General features: G+C 44.6%; 1 protein-coding gene across 2 annotated transcripts in view; it reads left to right on the top strand.

Moving 5' to 3' along the window:
- The first annotated feature begins 5,093 nt into the window (after nt 1-5,093).
- The window catches only part of AKR1B10 (aldo-keto reductase family 1 member B10), a 50,841-nt gene continuing 46,314 nt past the window's right edge, over nt 5,094-9,620 (top strand). Inside the window, exons 1-3 of one of the 2 annotated variants that reach the window (XM_033193011.1) lie at nt 5,094-5,564; nt 8,189-8,356; nt 9,448-9,564. In XM_033193011.1, the coding sequence (XP_033048902.1) occupies nt 5,499-5,564; nt 8,189-8,356; nt 9,448-9,564 (351 nt within the window). In that variant the 5' untranslated portion in view covers nt 5,094-5,498. The remainder of the gene's footprint in view (nt 5,565-8,188; nt 8,357-9,447; nt 9,565-9,620) is intronic. The other variant, XM_033193010.1, reaches the window with a different exon arrangement.

Raw genomic sequence — 9,620 nt, 5'->3', positions numbered from 1 at the left:
AGGCTGTGCTCTGACTATCTTGGGCACAGGTCATCATGACCTTCTGAGGCTGTGTTGTGGGTGTGTGTCCTCCAAACTCGGCAAAATAAACTTTCTAAATTAACTGAGACCTGTCTCAAATTTTCAGGGTTCACAGAATAAATAAGCCTAAAGGCTCTTAAATTTTCAATACTTTAAAATTGTTTTCAGGCCGGGCGCGGTGGCTCAAGCCTGTAATCCCAGCACTTTGGGAGGCCGAGACGGGCGGATCACGAGGTCAGGAGATCGAGACCATCCTGGCTAACACGGTGAAACCCCGTCTCTACTAAAAATACAAAAACTAGCCGGGCGAGATGGCGGGCGCCTGTAGTCCCAGCTACTGGGGAGGCTGAGGCAGGAGAATGGCATAAACCCGGGAGGCGGAGCTTGCAGTGAGCTGAGATCTGGCCACTGCACTCCAGCCTGGGCGACAGAGTGAGACTCCGCCTCAAAAAAAAAAAAAAAAAATTGTTTTCAGTAATTAGAGTGTGTAGGTTGTGTTGTGTTTTTAGTACTATTGCATGTACATTGTGAAATCAAGCAAATTAGCAATTATGTTTGTATCTTTGGGAAGTGAGATAGTCAGTGTGAGAGAATGAAGAAACATAAGACAGGTGAGATTAAGCCTTGCAGTTCTTAACTTGAATCAGAAATGTCCATTTGAAGTCACGATTTTTTTTTTTTTTTTTTTTTTTGAGATGGAGTTTCACTCTTGTTGCCCAGGCTGGAGTGCAATGGTGTGATTTCAGCTCACCGCAACCTCCACCTCTCAGGTTCAAGTGATTCTCCTGCCTCAGCCTACCGAGTAACTGGATTACAAGCGTGCACCAGCACGCCTGGCTAATTGTTTCTTGTATTACTCAACATACATGGTAGGTTTTTAAAAAGTTATTTCCTACCTCTTTCTACTGAAAAGGCTTGGAAGCAAGATTCAATTCAATTGCAAAGAATGGTTCTAGTTCCCAAATTGTGGTTTCTAAATATCAGTTTCCACTAAAAGGAACCAAGTCTCCTTGGATAAATGTAGGTCTGGAACAGGAAAGCAATGAAGTTACCAAAGACTATAAAGAGTACATGAAAAGAATGCAAAAGCCAATTTGAAGTGCTCTTAGTGGCAAAGAGGATAATTTGAGCATCAGTAATAGCAATAGATTATAACATTGAATATATTTAAATTCATGAATTCAAAGAACACTAAATTACAACTAATCGGTCATCTTGGAGGGTGCTTGGAAACCTCATTTTAAAAACTAAAATAAAAGAATGAATCAATCATTATTCAGTGTTCCTATACAAACTATACCTCAGGGTAGCCAAATAAATTTCTCCTTAAAGAAGTATGCCAGCTAATACATGAAGAAAGAATGGTGGAATTAGTATTTCACTGTTTTGTAATGTAATGAAAAAAATGGATTTAAGGAATGATCATCAATGACTACTATAAATAATACAAATAAATAAATACAAATAAAGAGGCAGCCAGTCATTCCACCGGAACAGAAGAACACAGCACATAGGAAATAGCCAAAAAACAAAACAAAACAAAAATTGGATCTGAATTTTATCAAGCCTCTAGGTCTTATTAAGTGTTGCCAAGACATTCGGGGGATAGAGTGACATGATAAATACATTTCTGGGAATGCGATAATCAGCAGAATCCGGAGGGTGGGAAACTAGAGAGAGAAAGTGATTTTTTTTTTTTTCAGACAGTGTCTTACTCTGTTATCCAGGCTCCCGGGCTCAAGCAATCATCTGGCCTCAGCCTCCTGAGTGGCTGAGACTACAGGCATGTGCCACCACGCCCGGCTAATTGTTTATTGTATTTTTCATAGAGACAGGGTCTCACTATGTTACTCCTGGCCTCAAGTAGTCCTCCTGCCTCAGCCTCCCAAAGAGCTGGGATTACAGGTGGTGTGAGCCACCACACCCAGCTATGATACGATTTTTAAAACAAATAGAGCACAAGGAGAGAAAGTGAGGACCTTGCATATTTTCAAAATATTTCATAATAAAAAGATTTTTGAAAAATAAAAAACAAAACTTTGGTGCTCTCAAATAAAGACAAAAAATGTTAACATACAAGGTGGATTCAGATTTTGTGATCCTGACGTTGTACAATTAGGGTTTTCTTTTAAAGAAAAAGAATACAAAATTAAGAATTCAATGTTAGGTACAAAGTCTAAGATGGTGCTCAGGCAAGTGAGGGCAACTGAAGGTCAAGTTTTGTTAGTTTCATGGCAAATCCACCTCCGTGATCACAGCTTTGCAGCTCCTGACCCTCTGGTACCTGCATACCACTCTAGCTTTAACTCTGCTGGGCACCCATAAGTCTACTCTCTGTACATTCCCACACTGGCTTCTTCCCGTTCTTCCAATGTATCCTGGTCTCTTCCACCCCTTGGCTCACACTGTTCTGTCCAGAAACTTCTCTTCACTCCCACAATTCTTGGAATTGTTCTTTTCCTCCCTGTTTCAGGTGTATTCGTTGCTGTTTCCTCTGTTTCTTAGAGAAATGGATGTGAGAATGAAAAGTGGCACTACTCCCCATTCATTTTCCTTCTACAAAATAATTGTCTCTCAATTTGCATATATTTATTTTTAACAAAGTAATTTATGCACATAGATTCATCGGATTGAAAAAATAAGAGTTTCTTAAAGGTAGAAAACCAGGAATACATTGGTAAATTCATGAAGCTAGAAAGTAGCTAATCAAAACTCTTATGACAACTTCTGGGGTTGATTAAGAATAGCCATAATTCTTTGTAACCAATCCCCTCAAGAGGTGGAATCTATTCCCTTACTCCTTGGCCCTGTTCTGGCCTTGAGACTTGCTTTGATCCATAGAAGGTGACAGGTGACTCTGCACACATTCCGAGAGTAGGCCTCCTACGATGCTGCTACCTATGAACAAGTCCAAGTTAGCCTCATGGAAAACGAAAAACATGTGAAGAAGGGTCCCTGCCTTCCCTGACATCCCAGTCCACCCCAGTGAAGCCCACAGAGGTGAGGAAACCAAGCTGACAGCACGTGGTTCTGAGACTGACTTATCAGCTGCTTCCTGCCCAAATTGCCAACCCACAAAATCACCAGCAAATAAATGGTTGCTGTTATAACCAGTTGGTTTGTTACACAAAAACAGCTAATCGATATACCTTCTTAATCTTAATTATCTAAAAAAGATCTCCCTCCTCACCGAATCATAGTTAAGTGGTTCTCCAAGGAATATTATTATGAATAATACACATTTCTTTCTTCTGTGCATCACGTGAAAATGGTCAGAATCAAAATGAAGTCACTAATATTAAAAAACAAAAAAAAGACTCTAACAAACACAGCTGGGAAGGCCATGAAAGGAGGGTTCTAATGGTTGTACACCTGAAAGCCAAAACTACCAAGACTGCAAAAACCACAACCTTCAACAAAGCCCATTGCAACTGAACACAAAACATACTCTGCAAGGACTTGTGAACGACTGCCTGTCCAACCTCAGACTAACACTTGCATGATTGATCTTTGTAGCCAAGGCTAATTATTTCAAAGCAATTAGATAATCCTCATTTTTTCCTTGAAAAATTTTTGTCTTCCTTTATTTTCCCAAATGTACACATACTTTCCTCTGGCATGCGTATTCCCATTGCAGTGCTCTATTCCCAGAGAAATATTTTTCTTTTAGGGACCTCTCTCTGTTATTTAGCTTGACGGTCACTAAGGATTTAATGTTTCAACAATACTAGCACTGCATGTCATCCAGTATACACTGGGAAAATAAGGTGCCCCATGTGCAGATCCAGGAGACTTTGTGGCCACCAGATGATGAGGCATGCATGTATTTATGTATCTATTTTTGGGAGGGTCTCTCTCATGCCCAGGCTGGAGTGCAGTGGCATGATCTGGGCTCACTGCAGTCTCTCCCTCCCAGATTCAAGTGATTCTCAGGCCTCCAAAGCAGCTGGGACTACAGCTATGTGTCACTATGCCCGGCTAATTTTTGGATTTAAGTAGAGACACGGTTTCAACATGCTGGCCAGGCCAGTCTCAAACCCTGGAGCTCAAGTGATCCACCTTCCTCGGCCTCCCAAAGTGCTGGGATTACAGGCGTGAGCCACCATGCCCGGCCCATGCATGTATTATTAATGTCAAAGTAGATAATTTAACAAACATCAATGAAATTTAAGATATTTCACTCACAGGTGCAAAATATCATGCCAATGGCCCTCTATGAGCTGTCATAAGCCACAGCCTAGAGGTTCAAGTCCATTTCAATTATCAATCAAACCCAACTCATAAACAAGAACGCGAAGAAGACAGAAAAACCCACTACCCGCAAGGCGAAGCTGATGCTGTGACGTGGCCCTGGCCTGTCATGGTGTGTCACAGCATGGCCCAGGTCTGTATCATGTTCCCTAGATTGCTGACTACCAACTAGTTACAGCTGACTCTAATCAGCTCAGGATTTGACCATCTCTGCATTGAACCTGCAATTGCAACTTTCAAAATGGAAACACTGCTTCTCACCTCTCCTCCCTAGACTCCATTTCACAGAGGAAACCATCACAGGGAAAGAAAGCCGCTGTTTTTTCTTCCTTCTTTGCTTTGCTTTGCTTTGTCTCTTTCTTTTCTCTGTCTCTCTCTCTTCTCTCTTCTCTTTCTTTTTCGTTCTTTCTTTTTTGAGATAGGGTCTCACTCTCTCGCCCACGCTGGAGTGCAGTGGCACGATCGGCTCACTGCAACTTCCGCCTCCCGGGTTCAAGCAATTCTCCTGTTTCAGCCTCCCAAGTAGCTGGGATGACAGACATGTGCCACTGTGCCTGGCAAATTTTTGTAGTTTTAGTAGAGAGGGTTTCACTATGTTGGCCAGGCTTCTGTCCCTCCCTCCCCCAACTCTTCTTTCCTTCCTTTCTCTCTCCCTGCCTACTTTCCAACTTTTGGGTGTGTTAAATTTGTTGAGTCATGGTGAACAAGCAGAAACTCTAATGATGCTGTTACCAAACAGAGAGCTTTGCACAAGGGTGCGGTGATTAATAATTCAGTCACACAATCCTCAATCTCACAAAAGCCTGGAATGGATTTCCTATTTGCTTATGGCAGGAAAGCTACTGGGGCCAGGCTCCAACTCCTCCCACTATAGATAACACCAGCCTTCATAAGCAGCACGTAGCCAGGCCGGTAGTTCATGCCTGTAATCCCAGCACTTCGGAAGGCCGAGGTGGGTGGATCACCTGAGATCAGGGGTTTGAGACCAGCCTGTCTCTACTAACAACATAAAAATTACCTGGAAGTCGCACTGGGCGCCTGTAATCCCAGCTACTCGGGAGGCTGAGGCAGGAGAATTGCTTGAATCGAGGAGACCGAGGCTGCAGTGAGCTGAGATCGCACCACTGGACTCCAGCCTCGGCGACACAGCAAGACTGTCTCAAAAACAACAAAAAGCAGGACGTGAGACTTCTACCTGCTCACTCAGAATCATTTCTGCACCAACCATGGCCACCTTTGTGGAGCTCAGTACCAAAGCCAAGATGCCCATTGTGGGCCTGGGCACTTGGAAGGTAAATATGCAAATCTTTGCACACCCTTCTTCCCTGGAGGGGCGTTTGGGTGTTTTCTCTTTCTGCTTTCAGCCAGGAAAGGCTGGAGGTCGGGCAGGGGTTTGGAGAGGTGAGATTCAGTCCTGGAGCCGGGACTCCGGTTGCTTTCTTTTCTCAGAGCTGATTCAGGCTGCAAAGCTCCAAGGCTGGCTTTCCCAGCAGTGCTGAGAGCTTCTCTAGCAAGCATCAAAGTTCAAGCAGCTGTTGGACTTAAAATTGTTTTCCAGGGCAGTTTCTCTGTCTGGCTCTAGGACACTTAATTGGACTCAACATTTCCCCAGAGTCTTGGCTGTGGCTTTGTTGTGGGCTGGGTGGTTGCGGAGAGGATGCAGAGCCAGAAATCCCTGGCACCCCTTTGCAGATCAGGGTGTGGGACTTGGGCTAGCAGAATCCATATGACCTGGGAGCTTGTTAGAAATGCAGAACTGGCCGGGTGTGGTGGCTTATGCCTGTAATCCCAGCACTTTGGGAGACCCAGACAGGAGGATTGCTTGAGCCCAGGAGTTGGAGACCAGTCTGGGCAACATGGTAAGACCCCATTTCTACAACAAATAAATAAATTAGCTGGGCATGGTGGGACGCACCTATAGTCCCAGTCACTTGGGAGGCTGAGGTGGAGATTGAGGGTTGAGTCTGAGAGGTCAAGGCTGCAGTGAGCAGCGATTGTGCCACTGCCCTCCAGTTTCGGCAACAGAGTGAGATCCAAGAAAGAAAGAGAGAAAGAGAGAGAGAGAAAACGCAGAGTCTCAGGCTCCACCCCAGGCTACCTAATGGGCATCTGCACTTTAACAAGATCCCCAGGTGGTTCCTGTACACACTGAAATCTGCAACGTGCTGGGGCTGCCGAGAGCCTGGGCTGGGAGTCCTGAGCTCCATGTGGCTGTGTTAATGTCAGCTGGCAAAACGTTGTAAGGGACGTCCAGGACTCAGTGAGGCAGGTTCCTGAGCCTCTCTTAGGCTAAGTTTGAAGTTGTTCCATCACCACCTCACTCTGCCTTCTTTGCCATTTCCATCCATGATAGCACTACCCTAACTAGCGACCAGAAGCAGTCTTTGGAATTCCTCTTCTCTCCTATCCCTCATGGCTAATGCCTGTGCTGAGTCTTCTGCCTCTGGCTCTCTTTCCTTCTGTGCACCCTGATTTTTCCCCTCTCCTGTGCTGAACTGGAGGGTAGGACACTCTGTTACTGCACAGGGTCATTCTCAGGATACATTCTTGGTCTATCTGGGCAAAGAGATCACTTCCAGCTTGATTAATGCACAGCGTCTCTTGCTTGAATAGCAAGATTTGCCCAAAATCAGAGCTTCAATCCTATATAAATGGAACAAATAATCACTTCCAGAACTCCAGGGAATCTGCTCACCCTGGGTAAGTTTACCAGACAGTTTCAGAATTTTGGAATTGAATGTAAGAATTATGAAGGGAGCCATCTTCAACATGTGGGGATGATAGATAAAGGATTATGAACTTAGCAGTGGAGGTGAAGAAGGGTGTAGCATAGCGGTTGGGGGCACAGGGGTGTTTCTAGATGCCTGGCAGCAGCCCGTTTCTTGTCCAGGTGGTAGGGTAGCTGTGCATCTATGTTTTATGTTCTTTTCAATGTTTGTTATCTCACAGTAGAAGAGGTTTAAAAGACTATTTTGTGAGAGATCAAGTTTTAAGTGCTTTTTGCCCCCATCATTGGCTTGGTTAGGTTAGAACAAATATGTGATAATTCTATTTCCTTTCTTTTCTTTCCTTCCCTTCTTTCTCTCCCTCTCTCTCGTTCTCCCTCCCTCCCTCTTTCTTCTTATAGGAATGGAAAACAAACTCTATTCCTATAAGGTTTTCTATTTCTCCTTTTTTTCTGAAGGGATCCTTGTATAATGAACGGCCTCTACTGAGCCTTACTGTGTGTCAGGTGATGTGCTTAACTTAACATTCATTGCAGCTTGTCATCACCACAAAGGCCTCATGAGGCTGGTGCTATTTTTTTTTTCCATTTTGCAGACAAGGTTTAGAGAGATTGAATCACCTGCTTAGGCCCACATACCCAGAAAGTGTTGGAATTCGGATTGATGCTGTAATGACCATTATCCAGATCCTTATCACCGTTTGGGGATGTTGTCTGAAAATTCCTCTGGGTTATTTAGAGTCAAGCTTTCATCTGGGTCTTCAGCAAGTTGCAGTGGAGCCATCTGCACTCCCCGACACACCTGAAGACATTTCAGGACTAACCTGGATGAAAGGGGAACTGACTTTAACTAGGACAGGACATAAGGACATAATCATAAAATTAATTCACTTTCCTTCTGTTCTATTGAAAACGTTTCTAAAGTGTGTATCCTCCCAGATATCCCCTGGCAAAGGAGACCCCAGTGAGGCCTTGGTTTGGAGAAACTGGGCCATGTGGGGCAGCCTGTTGAAGGCGATCTGGGGATAAGAGAATATGTTGGTTGCTGAGTGTGGTATAATTCCAGCTACTGGGGAGGTGGGAGGATTGTTTGAACCTGGGAGTGTGAGGCCAGCCTGGGCAACATGGCAAGCCCCATCACTTAGAAAAAAAAAAAATACATGTGTGATGGGCTTTTCTTTTGCCTTTCAGTCTCCTCTCGGCAAAGTGAAAGAAGCGGTGAAGGTGGCCATTGATGCAGGATATCGCCACATTGACTGTGCCTATGTCTATCAGAATGAACATGAGGTGGGGGAAGCCATCCAAGAGAAGATCCAAGAGCAGGCTGTGAAGCGGGAGGACCTGTTCATCGTCAGCAAGGTGCACATGGCGCATTGGGTGGGAGGCCTTCACTTCAAGGCAGGCAGAAGTATCTGGGTCGGGTCGGCAGCGAGAACTCTGTCAGCCTTTTCTACATGTAGCCCTTTTCATCCCTGCCTTGATAACATCTGTGGATACAATTCTATCCATACTCCAAGCCGTTATTGATATTTGAACATGTCGTTGCTGCGCCACCTGCCTGCGGGTTGGTTTTCCCATAGTGGGCTTGTCTCCATGGAGCCCTGCACTGCCCTGGGCCTCCCTGTTCCCCATCAGAGGGATCCACCATCTGCCCAGAGGCAGTCAGAGGCCAAGGGTGCAGGCAGGGCTTGATGTGTGGCCTCCTGTCAGCACTGTGGCCTCCGCCACTGTGTCTCTAAGGTTCTCAGCCAGGGGGCATTTTGGAAAACAGTAGGTGCATTTTTCTATTGTCACATATGGTTTTCTTTATTAAGTCTAGTAAAAGGTGAGGTACACAATGTTATAAAAAAGAAGAGGGTGTTGGGTGTGAGGGGGTTGAGAATCACTGGATTTACATTATACACAACTTGCTGAAAAAACACTGTTTCTAGGTACTTGGATATTGCATACATCTGGTGGGACAAATAGACCCCACTGTGTAGCAGCCAAGTGTGGATAAAGCCCTTATAAAGTTATCACTTGGGACCTGACAGGCTTGATAAGGGACCTATCAGATAGGTCAGATAAAGGACCATCTTTTCCCGAAGGCCTAAGAATGTTTGACATTTAAAAGCTACACACAATTCCTGCTCTCAGAGAGCCCACAGCTGAGGAAGAGACTGAGACAGGTAAACACATTTCAAATCTGTGGCCATATTTACTTAAATGATCTGAGAGACATATAGAGTACTAGGAGAGTTGAAAAAGTAAATTGGTTTTAACACTTAAGACATGTCATTGATGTGCTGAGCCCTGGTGATCTTCCACACTGCGTTGTGGATCTTAATCAGCTTTGTTATGAATGACCTGTGCCAGGTTAGATCAAGGTGCAAATATAAAAGCAGGAACAGTGAGTATCATGTGGCCCTTCCTTTTCCCAGTATTAACAGCTCATTGCTACCCTCTTGCAGTTGTGGACCACTTTCTTTGAGAGACCCCTTGTGAGGAAAGCCTTTGAGAAGACCCTCAAGGACCTGAAGCTGAACTATCTGGACGTCTATCTTATTCACTGGCCACAGGGATTCAAGGTTTGAGCGACTCCCTTTCTTAGCCTCTAGTTTCTGAGTAGGTGTCAGAAAATAGT

This window comes from Trachypithecus francoisi, unplaced genomic scaffold (assembly GCF_009764315.1).
Source record: "Trachypithecus francoisi isolate TF-2019V2 unplaced genomic scaffold, Tfra_2.0 Lachesis_group4, whole genome shotgun sequence".
Taxonomy (NCBI): domain Eukaryota; kingdom Metazoa; phylum Chordata; class Mammalia; order Primates; family Cercopithecidae; genus Trachypithecus; species Trachypithecus francoisi.
Note: the sequence above shows the minus strand (reverse complement) of the source record. Positions and strands in the feature narration are given on the sequence as shown.